The sequence below is a fragment of the Poecilia reticulata genome, chromosome 13 (genome assembly GCF_904066995.2).
Source record: "Poecilia reticulata chromosome 13, P_reticulata-male-v2, whole genome shotgun sequence".
Lineage (NCBI taxonomy): Eukaryota > Metazoa > Chordata > Actinopteri > Cyprinodontiformes > Poeciliidae > Poecilia > Poecilia reticulata.
The window spans coordinates 1,143,660-1,167,788 of record NC_088842.1 but is presented as its reverse complement, the minus strand read 5'-3'; the positions used below and the strand labels follow the sequence as shown (position 1 = coordinate 1,167,788).

Genomic DNA, 24,129 nt, shown 5'->3' with positions numbered 1-24,129 from the left:
CAGTCGGGAAGAAATGCTAAGTACCTGCTAGGGGTGGGCGATATGGACTTAAAGTTCTATCACAATATTTTCTGGTATTGTGATAATGAAAGTGACGATCACAATAAATATCACATAAAGAAGTGTGATTTGCACACAGTAGCTACATTTAATCATATTTTCAAATGTATTGATATGTAATGATACTCTCATTGAACAGACAGTGGAGAAAGTCCTAAAACAAAATGGAGAGTTTGGTTTTTGTTTAAAATATTGATTGGAATCCTTTGCAGCAACAATAAATCAAAATTTGTATAATTTCTCATGATAATGCTATAAATTCCCACCCCTAGTAACTAATGAACAAATGACAGTTTTTCTGCAAACCAGGGGGCGTGTTAATAGCTGAACAAAGGACAAGAAATACAAGTTTTCTCATGTATTTTCTTCTACCAGAGCAGCAGATGGCATTATGCAGCTATTCAATAGTCAACTGATATACACCAACAGGGAGATGATTTTTTCCAGTCTGGTTTTGGTTTCATCTAGGTTCATATTGTCCATACCTGTACTTGAGGCCATTTTACTCCTATAGATCTGGTAGTGGAGAGGTTTGTGGTGGCTGATTTATTGATTCACAGACTTCCAATAATGACAAAAGATTACTCAGTACAGATTATCACATCGGAACTACTTTTTCTACAGTCTGATGCCAGTCAGAACTTTTTGCTCATTAATCAACCCAGATTACCTTGTCTGTAATCATTCAGCTGGCATGGTGTTGACCCATGCTAGCTAGTATTTTAGTCATTTATAATATTTTAGTCATTTGCAAATTTTGGCCTTATATGAAGTGGGAAAAGGGCAGAACAAAGCAGCATGCTACCAGCATGGCAGCTAGTTTAACCCTCCTGCAGTCTAAGAAACGGGGTCAATTAGACTCCACTAGCTTTCTACCCTGAGCGTCTAGTAGTCTGGTCAGGTTGCTCTGGCCCAGCGTGCGCTTTTGCCAGGTTTTTTTTGGTTGATGTTTGATTTTGGGAACTGACGGTCTTTCCCGCTGTTGAAATCTGCCGCGCTCCTCCTGAGCCTCACGCCAAAAGACCACTGGAGGGTTAAATCTACCCCTGAAGTGCTTCCTGTCCGGTCATTCACAAAGCCCATAAATACCCTTCAGAATAAAATACTTGATCTTGAGCTGTATCCAAGGCAATCCTGTCAGTGACAGGCATTTGGAAGGGATTCCCATGAAATAATTCTTGGTAGACAGGTTTACACACCAGCAGCCATGTTGTGAGCCACATGTTCCACATTGTCCAATTTAAATGTAAAAGGATTGCTTATAGCAGACTTGGTTTGTTTTCTCAGATTTTAACAATCGTTTCTAAAGGATCTGTAGCATTACTCCTAGGTGAAATGTTCTTTATCTAAGCCAATGAGCCCACCACGTTGGGACCCTCTGGGATCATGACCACCATCTCCAAGGTGAAGAGGAAACCACGCAAACCTCTGCACGATGCTGTTGGAGAGCTCAAAGAAACACTGATTTAAAAGCGTCCGTGTGATGCAGGTTCCACAGTGAGGCTCTGCAGGACTCAGGAACGTGTGGTGAAGGCACAGGTCTGAATTGCATCATCCAAACAGTTGAATGTGTGTGCTTGCTGCTTTAGGCTGGTCATGGTGACGGCTAAAGGCTTCCTGAGCCTGCGCCGTGTCAGAACTGGACCATCCAGAGATCGATCAGTTCAGGGCAACTTGGCAGCTTTGGTGAAACCATTGGACAGTCATTTTGTTTTGGCAGTCAGCCTCAAAGTGTTGGGTGTTCTCTCATTAGAATGGCTTCTGATTAAATATGTAGAGTTCTCAATTAAACCAACCTAAAACGTGCCACCGGATGAGAAAAGTGATGCTTCAAAGCTGTCAGAGAGTGATGGTTTCACACACACATACATATATATATATATATATATATATACTGCTCAAAAAAATAAAGGGAACACTTCTGTGTTCACTTAAATGTTAAAGTTTTCCCTTTATTTTTTTGAGCAGTGTATATATATATATATATATATATATATATATATATATATATATATATATATATATTTGTAAATGTTGATTCATTTGGTCATGTTTATGAAAGCTTCAGTTAGTTTTCACAGTTTAATACTCAGTTGTCGCCATTTTGTTTGTACCTGACTGCTTAAGCATCTCCAAGGAGGTTACAAATATGTGACTGAATTATGGAGATAAGTCATACAAATATTTAAATCCTAATTATAATCCCTTTAATGTTTTACATTACTCCTATTTCCAATGATTTTGCTTCTGATCCACTGAACCTCTGAGTGCATTAAAATGTGTCCTGTAGTGCTGCTGAGTCAAGTACCAAATGCCAAAATGGTGACGAGGTGAAACAACCAGCAATGAGGCAGATTTCTGTTTAACACTGATTATGAATCATGTTCTGAAAATGGGTTAGCATTAAAAGTTAGCGTTGCTCTGTCTAAAGACGGCTTCCAGCAGGGATGTCCAAACTGATCAAGGACCTTGTGTGGCCCACAACCACAGTTCAAGAATGAAACAAACATGGCCAATCAGAAACAATCACCCTGATAGGGCAAAACAAATCACCACCAAAACCACAGCTATCACTGACGAGGCGGTCAGGGTCACATGAAACTCTGGCTGTATTCAGTTCCCTGTGGGGGTTGTTGAAACTGACTGTCCTGACCAGTTCCCAACAATGTTTGGTCACATTTCAAGGTCTGAGTTTCTATGAAACGACCTGGAGAGACGAGATGAAGGCTGTGCTGAACCTTAGACCACCTCCTCTGTTCCAGTTTTGTTTTTCTTGTTTCACTAAGATGGATTCTTTCATTCCTCCCTTCAAATGATTGTCTCAGTATTGCCAAATGCCCCACATGGAAGGCAATGTGTGTCATTCTTAATAGTGTGGGCGGGGCCCACAAAATGGCTGCTCTTTAGACACTCTTGACTTAAGAAAATAATCCTGAAATGGAATAAAAATGTGTTAAAATATCAACAGTCTGTATGTTAAAGTAAGCAAGACTATGGAGAGGTTAACAGTGAAAGGTGGCTTAGCAACATATTTGTTACAGAAAACAGTTTTTAATTTGACCAGTCATGGATAAAGGATGAGAAATACGTTAGGAAGGCACCGATATGCAAATCTGGACCAATATAAATACTTGATATTAATACTGCTGTTATGACTGATAGCAAAATATATCTAGGTAAATATTGGAAAACATGACCACACTGCCGACTTCACCACTGCTTCCCCACAATCCTTTGCTGCATCACTCTGTCATATGACCATAAAAATGTGTCCTGACCAGCCTTGACCCCTCCCCTCCAGAAACAAACAGCAACAAGTTGGAAATAAATATCAGTTTTTAATATCAGATTGTTTATTGGATCAATACTGATATGTCAAAAACTACTGACACCGGTTGATACCGATGTTGGTGCTGATATATCGTGACCAAATGTTTAGGACTGGACAATAATGTGTTAACAGAACCTCGCCCAAACTGGGAATTCTGGAAAACAGCGATGGGTCAAAATGCCTGATCAGAAATCCCTCTGATTATTTTACAGCTTCTCTTTATTTACAGTCTTGATGCTAAACCAGAGTAGCTGTGTGGTTTTTCATTGCTTTCAGTTTAAGCCACCCTCTTCTGACAGCTGTGAAGCATAGAAACCATTGAAGTTTCATTGTGTAATGGTGTCGATCAAACCATTACAGCCCATAACTCCGTCATAATGAGTGGACTCTTCAGGAATACCTGTGGACAGTCCGTTCCTTTGGTAAGCCTGGTGAAGAAGTGGGTCTGGATCTGAGATCAGCTGCTTCTGACCGTTAGAAAGAAAAAAGGTTTTGGCAGCTGAAACACATTAAAGTGAAGGGAATTCTTCAAATTGTCTCTCTACACTCAAAGTTACAATAGAATACTCAATAACATTGGCAACATGTCATTTGGCAATTTTTTCTCTAAGTAAAAAAAAACAAACAAATAATACAAAATATTCAACAGTAACTACAAGATCTCCTTTTGGCAATATAGAAAGGCTTTGAACAGTCCTGGACAGGTGAACATTTTGGTTTATATACAGAGACGTGTTTGCGTGTGTGTGTGTATGGGGGTGTGCGTGTGTGTGTGTGTGTATGGGGGTGTGTGTGGGTGTGTGTGTGTGTATGGGGGTGTGCGTGTGTGTGTGTGGCAGCAGCTCCCTTTTTCAATCCAAACAGAATCACATAGGAAACATGATGAAGGAAACTCCTGCATGAAAAAATGATTGTGTGAAATAAAAACAGAAACGGTAACAAACAGGCGTGGTGTCCGAGTCGGAGCGGACGTCAGAACCGATCCTGTGGATTGTGTGTCCAATCCCTGCCGCAGCGTTCTGCTCGCCCTCAGTTCATGAACTGAGTGTATCCCTCCGCTCCTGTGACGATCACGTCCATCCAGATCCTCATGGCCTCCGCCGATGGCGCCACCACGTAGTAGAGGCGGTCATGCGTCTTCACGCAGAAGGTCAGCGATGGGTTGGGGCTCTGAGGGGGGGGGGGGGGGGGGGTTGGAGGGGCGGCAGACAGACAGAACCAGATTCAGTAGAAGTTCTCCATCAAGTTTTCACCCCTCAGCGGCTCTACTGGGACTGGCCCTGCCTCTTACATTAACGTCCCAGCTGAGGCTGAACCAATAATCAATCTTCTCAGATTCTAAATCTCTTTTTTTAATTCAGATGCTTCAGCGAGTTCGAGCTGAAAGTGTTTGGAGAATCTTTACAGTTTGGAGTTGTTGTTTTTCCCACTAAATAATAAATCAGAAAACTAAGGTGAAGGATGAAACTAGAAACTCTGCAGCTTGCCTCAGCCTCAAACAGAAAGTTCTGCTCTGCTCTGTTTGTTTCCTCTCAGAGCGCTCACCCAAATGACTTCCAGAAGAGAAGCTCACTCCCAGCTAACCGACCAAGTAATAGAGCTGAAAGAGTTGGACAAGCAGTGTTTTCCAATGATTGTCTGGATGAATTTTGTTGTGATGGTCCCTGGTGGTCAGCACTAGAGATGCACCAGGAAATTGGCCGGTAACCAGAATGGAGCATTTTTCCTTTGTTTGATTGGCCCTGACAGCTAACGAGCTAGCCTAAAAGTTAAAAATCAGATTTTTGTCTCCGATCAGTGAAAGAAGCAACTGTCTGACTTTAGACTGCAGGAGATATTTAAAACAATTGCACTGGATGAGGGGTGGTTTAAAAGACACATGTCATCTGCATACATGCATAATGCCAGCGAATGGAAGAATGTAAAAAGAAAACAATAAGGGGCCAAAACTGACACTTGTGGAACCCCACATGTTAGTGGAGACCGAGGAGAACATCTCTGTTCGGATGCAGAATGTTCAATCAGTTCAACGAGAAAACCAGTCCAACCAGTTCAGAGGTAAGAATCTACATGTTCAAGAAACAACCAGTGGTGACTTTTTGTAAACCTAGCTGTGCTAATCATGCTAATAAAAGATGCGTTGTCATTGACTCAACAGTAAGACAGTTCTATAAAAACTGTTCCCTCAGTTTCCAATACTAATATTAAACATTTAACAATCTTTCTTACAAAAACCTGAAATGGGAAAACAGACACAAAGTGTACTCAAGTGAATGTAACAAGTACTACCCACTTTTGAACTTGGACAACATCAGTAGCCTATAGGCTACTAGCTAACAAGATTAATGTGCTGTATTGATATTAGCTAGTCATCTTTTAGTTAACTTTACCTGCATCCAGCAGCTTCACTCAACTCAGTCTGTTAGTTTGAGGGAAAAAACTGTGAAAAGTTCTTTGCGTTTTGCTGGTTTGCTGCCATGATTCTAACACACCTGCGTAGCTCTGCCAGCAGCAGCAGGTCTCCTTCACTGCTGCACAGGTGGAAACCCAGCGCGAGCGTCGTAGCGCTCATGTTGCGTTTAAAGGCAGCTCGGAAAAACAGGTTACCACATGTTAACGATTAAACGGTTTTAACTGCTAAAAAAAGTGACAGAAGGCACAGATATGGGAAGTGTGGAAGCCCCTACTGTATCAAATCGATAACAGAGAGTTGGCCACTTATAGGTAAAAACAACAAACAGCTTCCAGTCCAGGGGGGGGGCACGGCTGACTGTGGGCAGGAAATGCCCCCCAATGCCCACCCATGCCGCCGGGCCTGCACAAAGTTCTTCTCCATGTATCTTCAATCAGAAACCAAAGAAAAATCCTCTAAGATATTGTAATTTCCTGTGATTCAAAGTGAACATAGACTATGGAACCGGCAATAAAAAACGAATCCTGAGCAATATTCAAAGGTAAAAAAAATATATCGCTTTGCTCATTCTTCATGACAACCAGAGCAAATGTGTGTAACAAAGTTAACATCTGCAACTGTTCTCAGGCTCTGACAGCAGAGTGTGTCTGGGCAGAGAGCAGCTCACATGAAGGTCTGCCTCTTGGTGAAGTGACAAGGAGAATCAAAGTTCCAGGGCTGATCAGAGCTGTGCAGTAAGTCAGAGTGTGCTACGCAGCGACAGGCCATCAAACACACACAGATGAGGAGGTAGCAGCTCAGCTTTGTGCAGAAGTAAAAAATAAAAAATAAAGATGAATGTCAGAGATGACTGCATGTACGGCTCTGTAAGAAGGAACACAAAGGATGAACCCAGGTTCTCTCCCTTCAGCTCTCAGTGACCAGATCTTGTCTCTTCATGCTTGAAGGTAAGTGTGTTTGCTTCCATTGATCCACCCAGCAGGAAAATGGTTTGGTCTCCTGACTACATTGTCTCCAGATTGAAGGAAGAAATTGCTCCTGGATATTTGACTCCACTCTTTTATTTCCACCGTTGATCTTGGGCAGATTTGGAAGGAAGGTGCCTCCCTTAGAGGAAAATCAAACCCCAACATGAATTTATGCTGAGGATGTTTTATTGTCAGCACTAACAGCCATCAGCTCCAGTCCTACCCTGTCCATCCTACCACTTCCTGGTTTTGTGGCTACCTGCTGCCAGTATGGCTCTGTAGCAGCCTCCTCCTCAGCAGGAGACAGGTACCTTCTTGACACTCTTGGGCATCCTGACTATTCTTCACTGCAGCTGAACCTCATATATTAAAGTTCATGGTTGTGACACTGCCGTCAGAGCCATGTTCCTTCATGTTGCTGTTAACAACCTTTCTTTGGCTTGGACTGAGAATGTGCAAATGTTCTCATATGATAAATACTTAGAGTTTAGCGCTTTAGTGTTAGCTTCCTCTAAACAGCGTGTTGGTGCAACACTTTAGCGGTAGCTTCCATTAAATAACGAGTTGGAATAGCGCTGTAGCGTTAGCAGAACCTATGTTTATAATTAGTGTTTATCTGCCTGTGTCCTTCCCTCCTTGACAGGCTGTTATTGTAATTCTTAATAACTCACCTGGCTAAACAAAGATTAAATAAACAAATTTAGGGTTAGTGCAACTAACTTTGTAGTTAGTGGTGTCCATCACTGCTCACAACGTTCTCGACAATAAATGAATATACACCTAATTGCTCTGCTCAAACCATATAAATTGTCAGCATCAAAGAAAGCTGGAAAATATGTGAAGGTTTGTGTTAGGGCTGCAGTTGTTTTCCAGATACTTGATGAATTCAGCTGGGATCCACAGAGGGAGCAGGCAGGATTAGCAAGTCTCTGGCTTTCAACCGACAGGCGTCACAGTCTGTATTTCCTGAGTATTTTAGGCTTCAGGGCTCGCGGCACATTTAACCCCCGGCCCCTCACCACCCATCTCATTTAACTAATAGTTTGTACTAGAGATGTGCTGATCAGGTTTTTTCCTGCCGATTCCGGTCACCCATGAGGGCCAATCACAGCTGATCGCTGATACCGATCACATAATTATTATTTTTTTAATCATAAGCAACACCGGTTACATTATGAAGAAAAAGGAACCATGAATTCACCTTAATTTAGACAAAAACTTGTTTTTAATAACTTTTTCCAAGAAGAAAACTAAACAAAACAGGCATTGTGCAAACTGTACTGCTATCGGTAATACTATCTTTAACAGACTGATAACATATGGAGGCTCTGAAGAGGCTAAATAATGCAGAGCCAAAATAAAACCTCTCAACATTGCCAAAAAATTCAAGTATAAAACTTAACATTCAAAGGCAAATACAGGATCCATTACATTAAACAATCCAGAGTTACTGAATGAAAACCTCCTGATAGCATGGCGGCTAGCTGATTACTGCTAGTTCTGAGTGGCTGTTTCTGACTGAGCAGAGTAATTATGCAGAACAGGGAGGAGATCGGTTATTTTTTTAGAGATTAACTGTCTCATGTTAGGACAGCGAAAGTTTTAATACGTATGTAAAATGTATTTTTCTAGGTTAGATGCTGCAGCTTTAAGCAGAGGTTCGGTGTGAGAGTCACTACCAGGTGGAGCAGAAGCGGCGCTCCGTCTGTCAAATATTACTACCTGTAGCGTAGCAGCGGTTCAACAGCGAGAGCAGAACCAGCGTCTTACATCGCAGCTCCAAGACTTAAATAATTTTGCGGGTTATTTGTTTAGCTTTCTGACCATCATGCTAATCCTGGTGAGTGTTTGTAGCTGTGCGCTGCTTTACCTGCTATCTGATCCTCCATATGTCTTTTTTACTGCAGTGAGCCTCGATGTAGCCAAACTCCGTCAAGTATGTCATTGTTTTTATGTTCTATTAGCTTCGTTGTGTTGATGCATTTTGACCTGCTTCAATTTTCCGCCGCAACACGCAAACTTCCCCATTCACTCAGTGCGTTATAGTTCCACATCGCTTAGGATTTGTTGCTGCGCGTTTGCGCAGAGTGAAGGAAAGAGGAGACCAGCTGCACAGGCAGGCTGAGAAATGAGATGCAGGTGATCGGTTTGTGTGATCGGCAACAAGAGACCGTGATTGGCGATTACCGATCATACACTTTTTCATGGAAATCGGCCGATTATGATCAGCGGCCGATCGATCGGCACACCTCTAGTTTGTACACAGTGGGTTCAGGGAGGGGAGACGGCTGAACAGGACAAACATGAACACGGGACTTAAAGAAAGCAGGGAGCAGACAGAGAACGGGTGAAAGGACAGAGTGGTACCTTAGTGGCACTGCGGAGGTGATCATAGTAGACCTCTTCTATAGCCTGGAAGTAGATCACACCCTTCAGCTTGGTCTCATGTTTGTCTGCAGAAAGAGAGAGAGAGGAGAAGAAAAAAATCAGCTCTGGTCAGAACCTGATCCGTTCTGACACCGTCTCAGCTGGAGGAGCCGACTCACACCTCACGCATGTCACCCAGAATCTTCCAAGCGGATCCGCACGATGTGCTCATCAGCGCAGGAGCCCGACTTTGATCATGACCAATTTGAGCTTTGTGATGATGGATGGGAAAAGACAAGCACAGCAATATTTTTTTCTCTCCTTTCTGTTTTTTAAAGCAAGTGGAGCTTTTCATTGTGTTTTCAGACTTGCCTGCATTCTTACACTACTCTGGTACATGATTGCAGTTTGTTTCATCAGCCACTGCAGAACTGCAGTAAGGAACCGGTGGGGAACTCAACAGCCCTCTCTACCTCCAGGCTAAAAAACACTCCAGCAGCCAACTTAAAGAGCAGTAGGTAGAGGCGGGCGCAGCGCCTTCATTTCGAGGAACAACAGCCTGCTTTTAACACGCAGCCATTATCTGCTAATGACCTCTTTAGCATTCAAACAGCTGCGCATTTGCATCTCATTTGACTCCGTCTAAATAAGCCAAACAGTGGCTGTGTTTGAGGCTGATTAGCGGGAATTAGTGGCGCTGCTGACTCCTGCTCGTCACCTCCTGTTACTCCGTGTTCAAGGTCAGGAGACGGGGGCCGCGGCTCTGCATCCCAATCAGCTCGCTCAAAGAGCGTGGCGCTGCAGCGGGCCGGGGCGCGTTTCAGCCCCTGCCAAAGTAATCTCGGTACGCCTCCTCGTCCTGGCTCCCTTTCAACAAGGTACCACTTTAAGCAGCTTTGAGCGGAACCTTGTGAGGACTTCAAAGGGCCCGACAGCGAGCGGGTGTCCCACAGCTCCAGGAACCGCGGCGAATTACACAACATGTCACCCTGCTGGAGGTGCGGAGGACGCATGTTCCGACTGTTGCTGGGCCGCGGCTTCTGCCGCCCTCCATGTTCTACTCTAGCATTTACATACGGAGGCTGATGCAACACAAAACTAACACCCGAGTTCATCCCCAAACTGAATCCTGCATGAGGAGCAGTTAACACTCTGCAGACGAGATTAGCCATGGATGGAGCAATGAACATGTCTGAGTCAAGTTGACAAGTTAGTTTAGTTTCCAATGAAAAATTGGTCAGTTTCCTTAAATTTGGGGGATCGTACAATTCTTACATAAAATATTATCCACTGATTATGTTCAACAGAAGATGCATTTTTTACTACAAATCACAAGAATTCACTAAAGGAATGATATGTTGTTGAATTTTAGGCTAAAATGTATATTTTCTTATACAAAAACAACAGGAATTGAATCATTCAATTTATTTGAATTGAATTTCAGTGGCAATTTCAAGGCACACCAGTAGAACAAATAGTGAAAAGTGAGAGTTCAGACAACAGAATCATTTCATTATTTGTGTAATACTGCATAAAATAACCTCAAGTGATTAAATGACAATTTGCCATTTAAAAAAAAAACTGAGTTATCAATTAATTGTTAGAATAATCAATTAATCATAAGCATATTCCATTGCTAAAATAAACATTAGTTGCAGCTCTAAACTAAAGTGCGTCTTTATTTAGCAAAACAAAATATAACAAAGTGGAATAAAAGTACAACACCAACTGTGTTTTCACAGAAACTAACAAACATTAAATGAATCTAGAATCTGGGTGCAGACATAGTGCAGAGCTCACAGAAAGAGCTCAGAGCCTCCAATAGAATCTGTGTGGTTTCCCAGGTCTGGACATGGTGACCAGGCCACATTAACAAGACTGGACCTGAGAATTTAACATTTTACAACTCAGTCAGAAATGTTTCAAATACAAAAACAATCAGGAAGCTAGAGACATTTCAGGACCTTTTATAATAAGGTGCAGTTTGTGAATGAATTGTGAAAGGTTAAGAAAGATTGCAGAACCAGACTTAATAAACCAAACAGATCCTTTTCTCATTTTCATGGAAGTTCAGAAAGTTTAGCTTCATTCATCTCTGGATTTCATCCAGAGTTCCACAGTAGTGTGAATGGATTCCTGCTTCCTAAACCTAACTTATTTCAGGCCACGACTCCTGGGTCTTACCAACGTAGTAGGAGAAGGTCCTCTTGAGGCGGTCGAACACAAACCAGCGCTTCTTCCAGGACTTGATCTTGCCTCCCATCTTCACCAGGTAGCCCTTGCACATCTTCTCTGTGAGGATGACGTGGTAGCATGTCTCCACGCTGTGGCCCGACGACTCCACATGTGAGCGCAGGTCGAACTCCTCCCTCCTGATGGGTAGGTAGCGGGTCATCGGTCGAGCCTGGACAGATGAAAAAGAAAGATTGGACTTCTGTCCTGAAGATCCTGTTCAAAGATGATGTACTCAAAACTTTGGTAACACTTTATTTGAAGAGTTGTGCATGAGGCCGACATGACACTGACAAAAATACGACATAACACCTGTCATGAACACGCAGTCTATGACTGAAGTCTTCATGAATTTTTAGGACTGTTGTCATGAAGTGTCATTCAGTAAATGACACTTTCAATACAAAGTTGACACTTTTAATGGACTTTCAATGCAAGTTTTAATAGAACTTTTCATTAAAAGGGTCATTATTGTCCAAATATTGCAAAGTTTTTGTGACACTTAACTGACTTTTAATGCAACTTTTAGTGCAATTTTGTATTAACAGTGTCATTATATACTGAATGACACTTCAAGACAAGAGTCATAAACATTCATGAGCACTCCTTCATGTTTATAACAGGCATGTCAGCCTTCTGAAGTTATCCAATAACCTCTAGCTTACTAAGTGGGACTATCACACTGACCTGAGAAAAGTTCTTGGACCTCATCTTGACCTCTTTCTCCACAAGCTGCTGTCTGTGGAAAGTTTCATCTTGGAGTCTTTTCTCCGCCTCCTCCCTCCTCCTCCTCTCCTCCTCTAACATCTGACGGCGAGCCAGGCTCTCTCGTTCCTGGGGGGGAAAAGTGCTTTCATTAAATATTTTTTTGATCTTTGGGAACAGCTTTGCAGAGCATACAAGATTCTCTCTCTCTCTCTCTTTTTTTTCCATCAGCACAGCACTCATATATTTATGGACATGCTCCCCTGCTGGGAGCTACACACAGACTGAATGCTGACCTCTGAGCAGATCTACTGCAGCAGTGCAGCTTAACCAGTCAGCGGCATCGAGACCCGGCTGGCTTACAGCCGTTACATGCTGAACACATGTTCTTTTGACACACCAGGGCAACAGAGAAGTAAAAAATGGAATAAAAACGGAAAGACACCCGAAAACAAATCTGATCTTCACAGATGTTTCAAACTAAAATGTGTTGCAATCAAACTGCAGCTTTAACACAAACTCTTTTCCACACCTTCACCACGGGGTGAACGTCTGCAGCTCCTCCAGAGCAACCATGGTGACCAAGAGTTACATGACCCTTCAAAATAAAACAGAGTTTGATCTTCTCCTACAGGAAATTTGTTTAGGTTTTTAAATCAAGACAATTCGATTTTTGTTTTTTACGTTTTAAGATAAAGAAAATCAAACTTCTACATAAAAGAGACAAAACATTGTAATTTAAAAAGGCCAACAGTTACAGTTATTTATTACCTTTGCAGGTTAAAACATTGCTGAGTTCTATAGGATTTTAACAAAAGTCATCAAGACCCCATCCAGGACAGCTGGTCTCAGACTCATGGGGTCTATAACACATGGTGTTAACACAATTTACCTTATTATTTATTTAGGGGTATTGCAAGAAAAAGAGGCGCATTGTACACCACACTTATAAGATTTCTCTATTTATTTGAACAAAATAAAATGATAAAAAAGACAGGAATGGTTCCTTCCACTATCAATTATGCTCTACTTTATGTTGGTTGATATGAATACCTATGTGATAAATTTGTCTTTGATCACAATAAAGAAGGCTTTATTGTATAAAAAAACGTAAGCTTTTTTTAATACAATAATAAAAATAAGCTAAAAGATGCAAATCAACAGGTGATTTTATTATATTTTTAAAAAAAGAAAATAAACATTTTATTACCTAAAATGCAATAACAGTTTTCCTTTAGTGAACATTTGGTCATTTAGAGCAAAGGACCAATCTGCAGCTAAAAACACGTCTAACATCAACAGGTGAAGTTCAGACCTTTCTGCTGGACTTGACAATACAGTGCAGGGCTGATTTCTTTTTTTTTTTTGATTGATTGATTGATTGATTAATAACTGAATAGCAAAAGGTTTACTAATAGCAGATGTTTTTTCTTTTCAGAATTTGAAGCAAGTGAAGCTAAAACTGCCACTTGAATTCTGGGTGGAACATATTTATAAACAAAGACGTTTTTTTTAAAATCTTAAATGCAAAACATTTATTTTTTTGCCAAGTTTTGGATTAATTGCTGATAAATTTTTTCAGCCCCACAATAAATGTAAAACACTGTAAGGTGTTAAATTAGTGTTAGGTGAGGTGAACTTGTATTTTTATCGCTCCACTGATCTCCTTCAGCAGAGAACAGAGGCTGTGAACCAAAGACCTGAGCTGCAGTCACAGTCTTTATGTTTTTATGTTTCCATATTGCTCAGTTATGGATGAGATTGCAACACAGGCTCATCCGTCACTGAAAACGGATCCGGGATGGATCAAGTCGGATCCTTACCCGCGACTCGATCAGCCTGGCTTTCTCCAGCTGCGCCTCCTTCAGCATCTTCTCCATCTCCTCGATCTTCAGCACGTCCACTCCTCCAACACTGCTGGCAGACACAGCACAGTAATGACTACCTCACCTCCTGTGGAAACACCTCAATCCATGCAGATCACAAGAAATCTTTAAAAACAAAGGAATTACAGCGATAAATATGATTGTTTCGTCAGCAGGGAGGTATTGATGAGCAGGCCGGTCATTAATCAGGGAGCTCCAGAGGTGCTGCTCCACCTCCACCTGGTTCAAAGCTGGCTGTCTGGTTGTGGTTTTGGGCTGTGTGTTTGCATGTGTCTGCGAGTGTTAACGTCTCGTTTTATTGGTTCAAACGTTTGCAACCTGCAGTTCTGGAGCCACATGCAGCTCTTCTGTCAGCCTGGAGGGATGTGTGTAACTTTAACCAAAAACAACAGATAAATATTGCATAGAAATGCCTCAGAAAAGACTAGTTGTAGCAATCGGCCTTTCATTTACATCCCCATCACCGGTCTGCACGTCTGCCAACTTCCATCCAGATCAGCCGCCACCTTCTGGGTGTTTGCCCATTTCTGTCACCATGTGGAGTTTGATGCAATATGTGAACGGAATTTCAACCACGCAGTCACCTGAGCTCGCCCAGATGTGTTAATCCATTATGATTATTGGCTAATTGTGACAAGCTTTCACTAGTATCCAACTCGTATTGAATGGCTAATCCAATTAGAAAGTACACATTTCATTTATCCAGTTTCTCTTGGATCATGAAAAGCCTTTTAGATTTTGAAGAACTGATGGAAAAATAGAGAAGGCAATCTTTACCGAAAAAAAATCCTTAAAGCTGCAGTATGTAACTTTTATAATAATGTTTTTACATATTTGCTAAACTGTCACCATATTATGACAAGGTAATATGAAAAAGTACATCTCCTCCTCCTACCTGTATTTCTACGGCCGTCTGAAGAAATACATTGCTTGCTGTTTTAAATGGGTTTTCAAAAACAAACCAAATCAGGCTGTAGTAACATTACAGCTTATTGTTAGTAACAACCAATGCAAATCCAAGCAGCAACAAAAAGAAGCAGAAGTAGCATTAATGCCTCTGATTCCTTCCAGTATCTAGATTAGCGGTTCTCAACGTGGGCGGTACCGCCCCCCAGGGGGAGTTCAGAGGACGGCAGGGGGTGCTGGTGGAAATTTTTACAAAAGGGGGTGCTGGGATTACTTTGGGGGGCGTTTGGTCGAAGGTAAACTTTACATCTTAAATGCACAACAATACCAGTTTAGACTTTGAGCAACTTGCTAAAACTGTATTGTGTAACATTAAATCATGCTTGGCTGCAACTGTATCGATGGCAGCTCTTCTTCTATTCAGTGTTTGTAGCTCTTGGTGCAGCTCCGCTCCTGCTACTGGTAGCTTCACCGCATCAGTTCAGCGTTACACCGGCTGATGACGTTGCTGTGATTCACTTTGTCAGGTATTTTTATACATATGTTTTGGCAGTTCTGTGATCATGTCAAAGCAGCAACTTATATTAAAAAGTGTTTTATTTCTGTTTGAAAGCTGAACGCTTCCATGGAAGGACAACAGAAAATCGCTCTTATAAACATGTAATTACGAAAATGACGATACCCTGACTTTGTATCCCTCAGAAAAATGAACCCATTTAAATAAAGAAATCTCTCCATGGGTGATACCACGATAGAGAGCGTTCATTTTATAGCATTAACACGGTGCTGCAAGTGGTCCGGTATGAAACGGGCTGATAGAACAACACAGCACTTTTAAATTTCAATAATCAGAATGCAGAAATTGTTTCTGTTGTTTTAAAAGGTTTATGTCAGTCTGCCTTTTCCCCATCGATACGCTTCCCGAACGCTGCGCACCATAGGGGGTTGGAAAAAAAAAAAAAAGACGTTCACATTGCACAAAACTCTGAAACAGGAGAAGCGAGACATAAAATGGAGCGACGAACTAGATGTGAATTATGGCATAAAAACAGAGAATACAACGTTGAACAGTGAAAATCAACACATGACAACACGATTAGGCAGTGCAGCAGGTGATGAGTGAAGATTACTGATGGTCAATAAACGATCAAATAAATCTAGCAACAGGAAATAAACTAAAGTGGACATAGCAATAAACCAAGAGAGGATAATACTAATCAAAGGAAACTAAATGGAAATGAATGAAGAACAAAATGCAAGAATAAACTAAGAAACTAAAGTAAATACGGAGGAATAAACTGGTATGGCAAGACCTTTTGAGCAATAATTAATACAGAGACTGTATGGCAAGAATAAACAGACATTATTTCCAGATAAAAGGTAAAATAATATTGTTGAAATGTCATGGGTTTGTTGAGACCACATCTAGTACTGAGAATAAATATATCTTACAGACCATAACAGTAAAGAACTGATCACTTATTTATGTTTTTAATTAGATTTGATATATTTATTTCTTCAATATTATTTTTCATGTCAGTGTTAATGTCATGAGGCTGATGACTCCATGACACTTTCAATTTGACTCATTAGGATTTTATTAAGAATCAGATTTGTTCTTTGTAATTTCTGTCCAGTAAAACTATTAATCTATAATCAATAGACAGGTCTATATAAAGATATTATACATGTTTCTGTCTCATATTTGTATGGCATTAAAAGGATCTGGAACTTTAGTTTTTCCACTGAAAGCTCTGGTTTGCACAATAAATGCCATGTGGGTGAAGTTTTATGGATGATACTCTGATGTCCCATTCTCCTGAAGGCAGCACAGAGCTGCACCACCAGAAACTGACAAACACTGAAGAGAAGAAGAGCTATGATTAATGTAGTTACAGTTCTATCCATGTTTTAATGTTGCAGAGCTCAGTCGGTTTGCAAATAGATCAAAGTTTAAACTGGCATGTTGAACATCTTTTATCTGGTCATTTTGTGGAATATTTAACAACTAGAAAATGAGACAGATAATAAGAATATTTTGCATACTCTGATTGGCTGCTGTTAGGCCTACCAATTTTAGGTAACACTTTATTTGAAGGGGGATAAATAAGACTGACATGACACTGTCATAAACATGAATAATCCTTCATGAATATTTCTGACTGTTGTCATAAATATTCATTCGATAAATCATGACACTTTTAATACAAAGTTGACATTATTCAAAATGTCTTTGTTTTGACAACTTGACATTAACCAAGAAATCATTACTGATATGAATTTGTTCTAAAAGTATTACTGATTGCACTTTAAAAATTAGGCAACTTTATGTTATTAAAGGTAAAGTTTAAACAGTAATGAGGTCTTGGTTAATGTCAAGTTGTCATAAAGACATTTTGAATAATGTCAACTTTGTATTAAAAGTGTCATAATTTACCGAATGACACTTTATGACAACAGTCATAAATATTCATGAAGGCTTATGACAGGTGTTATGTCATGTTTATGAAAGTGTCATGACAGTCTTATTCACCCCTCTTCAAATAAAGTGTTACCCCAATTTTAAATTGAATGTCCATTCATTGCATTTTTCATAAATATCTGTGAAAATAATTTCTATTCTCATGGGTTTTTTGTTCTCTGGGAAATTATTTTTGATGATAAATACAGAAACAAGCATAACAATCAAAACATCTACAATAGTGATAGCAATAATAATAAAACTAGAAAATTCCTGAGGAAATTTAAACGGGGCCTGCCAAAGTGTGCCCGTCGGATTTTTAATAAAGCGCTCTGATGCTAAAAATTAGCAATAATGCTAAAGAAAGTTGCAATGTGGTCAATAACCTGTGGGGAGTCAGAAGCATGTTCACTAAGCTGTACTTGTACCATTTAGTATGTTGCATAAGCTAAAATTAGCCAAAATGCTAATCTTAGCATGATTGCTATCAGTAGCATATTTGGCATCACTAGCATGTAGTCTGTCATTACTTACTCCATTCAGCATACAAAACATTGCTAATAAGTAAGAAAATCATTCTGATGCTTAATATTAGCATCAATGCTAAGCTGAGCTAAATTGTAGTCAAAAACCTGTGGAGAGTCAGAAACATGTTGATGAAGCTGTACGTGCACCATTGATTTTGTTAAAATTAATGCATAAGGTGAAATTAGCCAAAATGCTAATCTTAGCATGATTGCTATCAGTAGCATATTGTCTGTCATTGACTTAGTCCATTGAATATACAAAACATGGTTAATAAGTACAAAAATTAGTTCAAAGCTCATTTAAGGTGAAATGATAATGCTCTGGCTTGCGCAAGTCAGTTCTATAACCTGAGACAAAATACTACATAGATTTAATACTATTGCACTGCCTATGGTGATGGACTTGTCCATTGCAAGTCAGTATTATACATTCTAATAGGTTTGACACTGTTGATCACCAAAGCGAAGTGACTGAAGTTCTTGCCGGATCCATCACCGTATTTCTATGACTGATCTAGTTCACTGCAACAAAACAACAGCTGATCCCAGTACTCAATGAAATTTAGTTTATGACTGACGACTATAAGCTTCGCACATGTGGTTCTCACTCACGGTCCGAAATTAAAAAAAAATAAAGACAGTCGGTAATTGTTTATTTCTCAAAATTTTTCAAGCTTCATATACAAAGGATTTTAATTCACACCCAAAAATTCAAAGAAGTAATTTTATATAAGCAAAATATAAATAGTCACAGGAAATATTTATTCTTCCCACAATGCATTGTGAGACCTGCCTCAGCGCCTGTTTGTGAGACTACTCCCTGCCTCTTTCTGGAACGCGTTGCTATGGTAATTAATTATCTGGACCTGGGCTGGCTCTCTCTGTCATAACCTGTCAGACAGTATGCTGGAGACAGAGTTTCTATACTTAAGACACTCAGCGTGACGCTGTGGAGACAAGTTGTGGACAATCCGTAAATCGTTTCGTTGCACCGTCTTCACTTTAGATAAGATGACAGGCGTATCTACAAACTGAAGTTTGAATGGCATTTCTAGGTGAATTTATGATGACACAGTGATTACTCAAAAATAAGGTATTTTTAGGATCTCGCTCCATTGAAATGAATGGGGTTTTTGGGGGGTCTTCTTACCCAATTTGTGTTGCTGTGGTAACTCCAAATACCACCAGAAATAATAGCTTCCCTCCCCCCTGCCCCCGTGATCAAGCCGCAATTTTTGATACCACATTTGTGGGGGTGCACGCAGCGGTTCTGGCCGCATTACGGTTGACGGAAGAAAAATAAATAATATCCAGACATTCTATTGGGTGAAGAACAATAGGTGCCTGCCATGCAATGCATGGAGGCACAGCTGAACCCAGTACTCAATGAAATTCAGTTCAAGACGACTATAAGCTTCGTACAAGTCAGTCACTGCTCTCCCTATGCATTGCTATGGCATGCCCCAATAATAGTCAGTGCAAAGTAGCCTACAAATTTTTTGGTGGGGGGAGGTGAGGGACCTGGATAAAGGCTAGGGGGGCGCTGGCCCGAAAAAGGTTGAGAAACACTGATCTAGAACAAATTAGATGAATGCTAACATATTCATCAAATTTTTAAATCAAAGTTCAGATAGATTTTTTATTTTTTTACATTCAGGCATGTAAAGATCCTTCCTGCCATGAAAAGTGTGCCTCAGCGTGTGTGTTGCTGTCGTACCCACCCGGACATGTTATCGGGTGAGCAGGCCGAGTTGTTGCCCGTGGAAACGCTGGTGTCCATGCTGTCTGAGCTCTCCAGGCTCAGGGTGTCGTATGGCTGCTCTCCAGCCGATGGAGGCTGGTGGTGCAGGATGGAGTGGTGCACCAGGGATGGGGGGCCCGACGAGTTGTGGCTCAGAGTGGGACTGTTGGCCATGAGGGGGGAGTATGAGGCCGGGAGGTGAGGGTGGGAGCCGTGTAGCGCCTCCCACTGGCACTGGGCCTCGGCGGCGGCTCTCTGCTTGAGCTCAGCCAGACGGCGGCGCTGTTCCTCGATCACCTGCTGACCTGACAGGAAGAGGAAGAGAGAAAAGGAGTGGTGAATTCCTTTCTTGATTTGGATTTTAGAGGGAGAACAGGACAACAAGCTGATCTGGTCTGAACGCATCTGATGTATCTCAACCAGTAGGTCTGAGCCACGGTGGCGGAACCTGAAACTGCTGCTGCGCAAGTTACTCAGCAGTTTGTTGCTAGGTAACCAGAGAGTAAGTAAGTTATCCACCTTGGTTTACTGTCTATTGGAGGTTGAACAGCTAAAGCCTTTCCTCCACCTGCATCTCCCAGAATGTTGTGCAGTTCTGGATAGTAGTTCAGGGGATATTCTATATACTGAATATTGAATATTTTTAAAGTTGTATTGTCTATTGATATTGATCACCTGTCTATCCCAATATATATTGTTATTGATTTAGTACACATCCAGCTATGTGCTCAGGCCCAAAGCAAGCAGAACATCCCAGCTCCTCTGAAATTCTCTCTCAACATGCAGTAATCTCTGGCAGAAAGAACTAGCAGAGAAAACTGATGGAAGAAGAAAAAGGATCCATGTTACAAAGAAAAGATAATACAATTTTTCTTGTTGTTATTTGGTGAAGATTGAATGAGACCATAGAGAGGGGAGGAAAAACGAAGGTTGGAGTGTGAAATGAACGTCGCCTCTGATGGACCAGTCAACAGAGCCAAGAAGTCAGGCTGCCAGGTTTTTATCATCACAAAGCCACATGCAGAGTCTGGGCTTTGTTACGCTGAAGCCTGCAGGCTGGATGCTGATTGGCTGCCTGGTTGTTATTGTAGCTTTGTCTGCTTTTCCATTCAGCCTCATTAATGAGGCAGAGTCTGACAGAGCCCTCGTTTATAGAAGCAGTAACAGATTCATAGAGAAGCTGTACTCTAACGTAACTGCTGTCTTTGATTCACATTTGTGTGACAAACACAAAATAGTGCACAATTGTGGAGTAGAAGTAAAATTGAGCGTTTTTTCCCCCTTTTGCTTTGAAATAAAATTTACAAAAGTGAGATTGTTATCTGATTCCAGACCCCTTCATCAAGACAGCTCTGAATGAATGAACCGAGGATCTGCCTCGCTCATGGTGGCAGCATGATGGAGCCCTGCTGCGTTATTCTCATTGGCTCTTTTTCTAGTCTTTTCTTCTTTTTTTTTTGAGGCAATGTTTAGACTATTATTCCCTGGATGTTCTTACTTTTTTATTTCGGGTTAGTTATTATGATGCACAACCGTGACAACAATATGTTGTTTTCACAACTGGGAGAAGCTGATTTACATCTCAAAAGTTCAAATTTTGACCCAGTTTGTCACGAGAGTCTTAATACAGGCCCTGTTTACATAACAATGATCCAACAAAAATTTTATTTTTGTTTAGTTTCTGTTTTTACATTTACATGAAGACGTTCTAATTACAGTCTTTGTTTACACAGTAAGGGTACGCATCGAAAAGGTGCAGCGCTCTCGCCACGCCACCTAGTTGGTGCTAGGTTCTTTAGAACTAAGTGCGCATGTGTTAAAAAAAAAAAAGATCTACTTGAAAGCACATCGATTCGCGTTTCCCCATCAGGTACCGTTCCCCCAGATATTGGGGGAAAACACGCACTGTGTGTGTCTGATTAGGGCGCCATTGGAAAAAAGTGGGATAACTTTGCTGAAACACATTGTTTGAGCTTTCACAGTGTCCGTAGTTCTCTAGATAAGAGCACTGAACAAGTGACTGCTTGTTATGATTGGTGAACAAGTACACATGTATTTTGGCACCTGGGCGGTGCGGAGCGGTGAAGAGACGCTGAGGGAACCGAATCTGGTGGGGAAACACGAATTGTAGTAACACCAGCATTGTCAGTAGTTTCTTCTTCTTCTGTGGATTATAGGAAGCAGCCATGTTTTGCACCATACTGTGCATGACCTAGGGATTCCCTGACAGAAAAGATCCATCTATTCTGTTTACAAGATAACGGACACCGTTATGTTTCAGAAACATCGCACTCTGGAACCCATTTTCAAACTGTGCTGTTGTCAGAGAAAACATTTGGTGGTTTCATGTAAATGTACAGTACATACACAACAAAACTCTTCCATTTTCACCAGAAATTGTTGTTGTGTGAACAGGGCCACAATCAGAGGGTTCATCAGATTTATTGCAAGACTGACTGCTACTGGAGACTCATCACCATCTACCACTCTTTGAATATGCTTGTTTGTTATAAATTGCAAAAAATTTTTTACTGATCCCAAATGTCAGGTCTTGCCACAAATCCTCAGGTGGGTTTAGTTCTGAACTTTGAGTAGACCATTAGAACACCAGCATATGTTTTGATCTAAACCACTCACATACAGATGGCTGAAAGTTTAGTGTTCAAACTTTTGCCATGAGGGCCAAAATTGTCAAGTTAAAAGCTCCCACTGCCACAAAACTAGTTTCTTTCTAAATTAGAATTTAAAATAAATATATAAATACGAGGACATTAAGCTGTTTCATTTCAGAGACAGCAGCCGGACAAATGAGGAGGACAACGTAGAGTCCTGCACACGATGACATCATCTACCTGCTGAGCTCTCCTCTAAGAGCTTCTGTCTGGAGATCTGGGAGTCTGTGCTGCAGCGGTGCGAGGAGAGGCGAGACGTGAGAAGGAGCTGGACAGCCGACGGAGACAAATCCGGCTCCAGCAGCCGTGGGTGGGCTAAATAAGACACTGCGCTCTGATCCACTTAGTCACACATGCAGCTCAGAGACGAGAGGCAGACGGAACAATATCCAACCTCAGTCTACCTTCCATTGCCACCTTTCATCACATTATGTCTGCATGAACTGAGTTATGCATATTGTGTCTGACCTGTAGAAGCTTCTGACAGATGAAGGGATATTTACAGACTAAATATTACAATCCTTCCAGCCTGTTACCTTTCTGCTGCAGAGCCAGCTGTCTCTTGGTCTCGATGTCCTGCAGAGTCGCAGCCAGGTTCCTGGGTAGGCTCCCAGTGCTGCCGGCGGCCAGCAGGGGGCTCTGCTGGGTCACAGAAAATGGGGTAAATACATGGCACCTGGGGTTGCCAGATCTGACTGACAGTTTCCATCCCAAAAACAACTCCAAGAAATCAAAACAAAACAAAATAAAATCTGCCCAAATCTCAACCAATGATCAGATTTATGTTGATGTTGCCAGATATATTTAAATACATATATGAATGTATAATCTTGTGTCCCATACGTCACTGACTGGATTCAGAACCATTTTTGGTTGTACTTTATTATATTATATTGACACTTGATGATGTCGTTTTTGACAGATTCCACACAGTTTGAAATAAATGAATAAAATAACTGCAATATCATGGCATTTCATTTAAAAAAATTGTGCTACTCTGCTGCACAATGACAACCATTTCGAAAGAATTTTCCTCTGAACACTTTCTAAAAAGCTGCCACATGTTGTGAAAAGCAGCTCAAATTTTAACAATCCGCCCAAAGCTGTTTTTCTCGACCAAACGTGTTCAAAAGCAGCCTGACTGGGTGGAAACCTGCCCAACCTGGCAGGGGGAGGACGACACCTGGCCTCTGGGAGGAGGATTTATCCAGCCGGCGTACCTTGGAGCTGGTGTTGCGCCCCAGTGTCGCCGCTCCGTGCTGCAGGGGGGACGAGGAGCCTGACTTGGACTGATGGAGCGGAACGCCGGGATCACTGTCCAGCTTGGAGCGAAACACCTGACAAAGGGGAACGTTTCACAAAGTGATGACAGAGTAGCAACCATGTGACAGTAGATGGGAGTGTTGTGAAATGTTGTAATGTTTTCTCATTTGTGAGTCTGAAAAAATGTTGCAGTACTAGGAAAGTAGGGCAATACTTTTATATTTTATTGGCTATTAGGAAATAGCTAATAAACATTTTGCAGTTGAAGCATGTAGCTTTGATTTTAAGAATTTTTAAATTTGTCAGTGAAAATCTGTTCTTAAAAAAAATAAAAACAAAATGTGTCTATCTGCAGGCCAAAACTCAACCATTGTTGATTCAAGGTTGGGGGCCACATATAATCATTCCAAGGGCTGCAAACGGCCCCCGGGCCACACTTTGGACATCCCTGATCTAAAGCTTCAAAGTTCAATCAAATTTAAGTTTTCGATAGCCTTTTGTTATAAGCAAACAATTTCTGTTTCATGAGTTTTTTTGTTTGTTGTAGAGGATCAGCTTATTTTCCAGTAACTAAAACTGGAACCTGGACTATCAGCT

The 24,129-nt window shown here is 41.1% G+C and overlaps 1 protein-coding gene across 19 annotated transcripts in view; it reads right to left on the bottom strand.

The window, feature by feature from the left end:
- Nucleotides 1–3,391: 3,391 nt before the first annotated feature.
- The window catches only part of phldb1b (pleckstrin homology-like domain, family B, member 1b), a 127,753-nt gene continuing 107,015 nt past the window's right edge, over nt 3,392–24,129 (bottom strand). For 13 of the 19 annotated variants that reach the window (XM_081614444.1, XM_081614446.1, XM_081614445.1 and 10 more), the window contains 8 exons: nt 23,490–23,606; nt 22,806–22,911; nt 19,578–19,902; nt 13,900–13,993; nt 12,059–12,205; nt 11,324–11,543; nt 9,140–9,225; nt 3,392–4,561 (listed from right to left, as the gene is read on the bottom strand). In XM_081614444.1, the coding sequence (XP_081470570.1) occupies nt 4,421–4,561; nt 9,140–9,225; nt 11,324–11,543; nt 12,059–12,205; nt 13,900–13,993; nt 19,578–19,902; nt 22,806–22,911; nt 23,490–23,606 (1,236 nt within the window). In that variant the 3' untranslated portion in view covers nt 3,392–4,420. The remainder of the gene's footprint in view (nt 4,562–9,139; nt 9,226–11,323; nt 11,544–12,058; nt 12,206–13,899; nt 13,994–19,577; nt 19,903–22,805; nt 22,912–23,489; nt 23,607–24,129) is intronic. The other 6 variants (XM_081614440.1, XM_081614448.1, XM_081614441.1 and 3 more) reach the window with 3 other exon arrangements.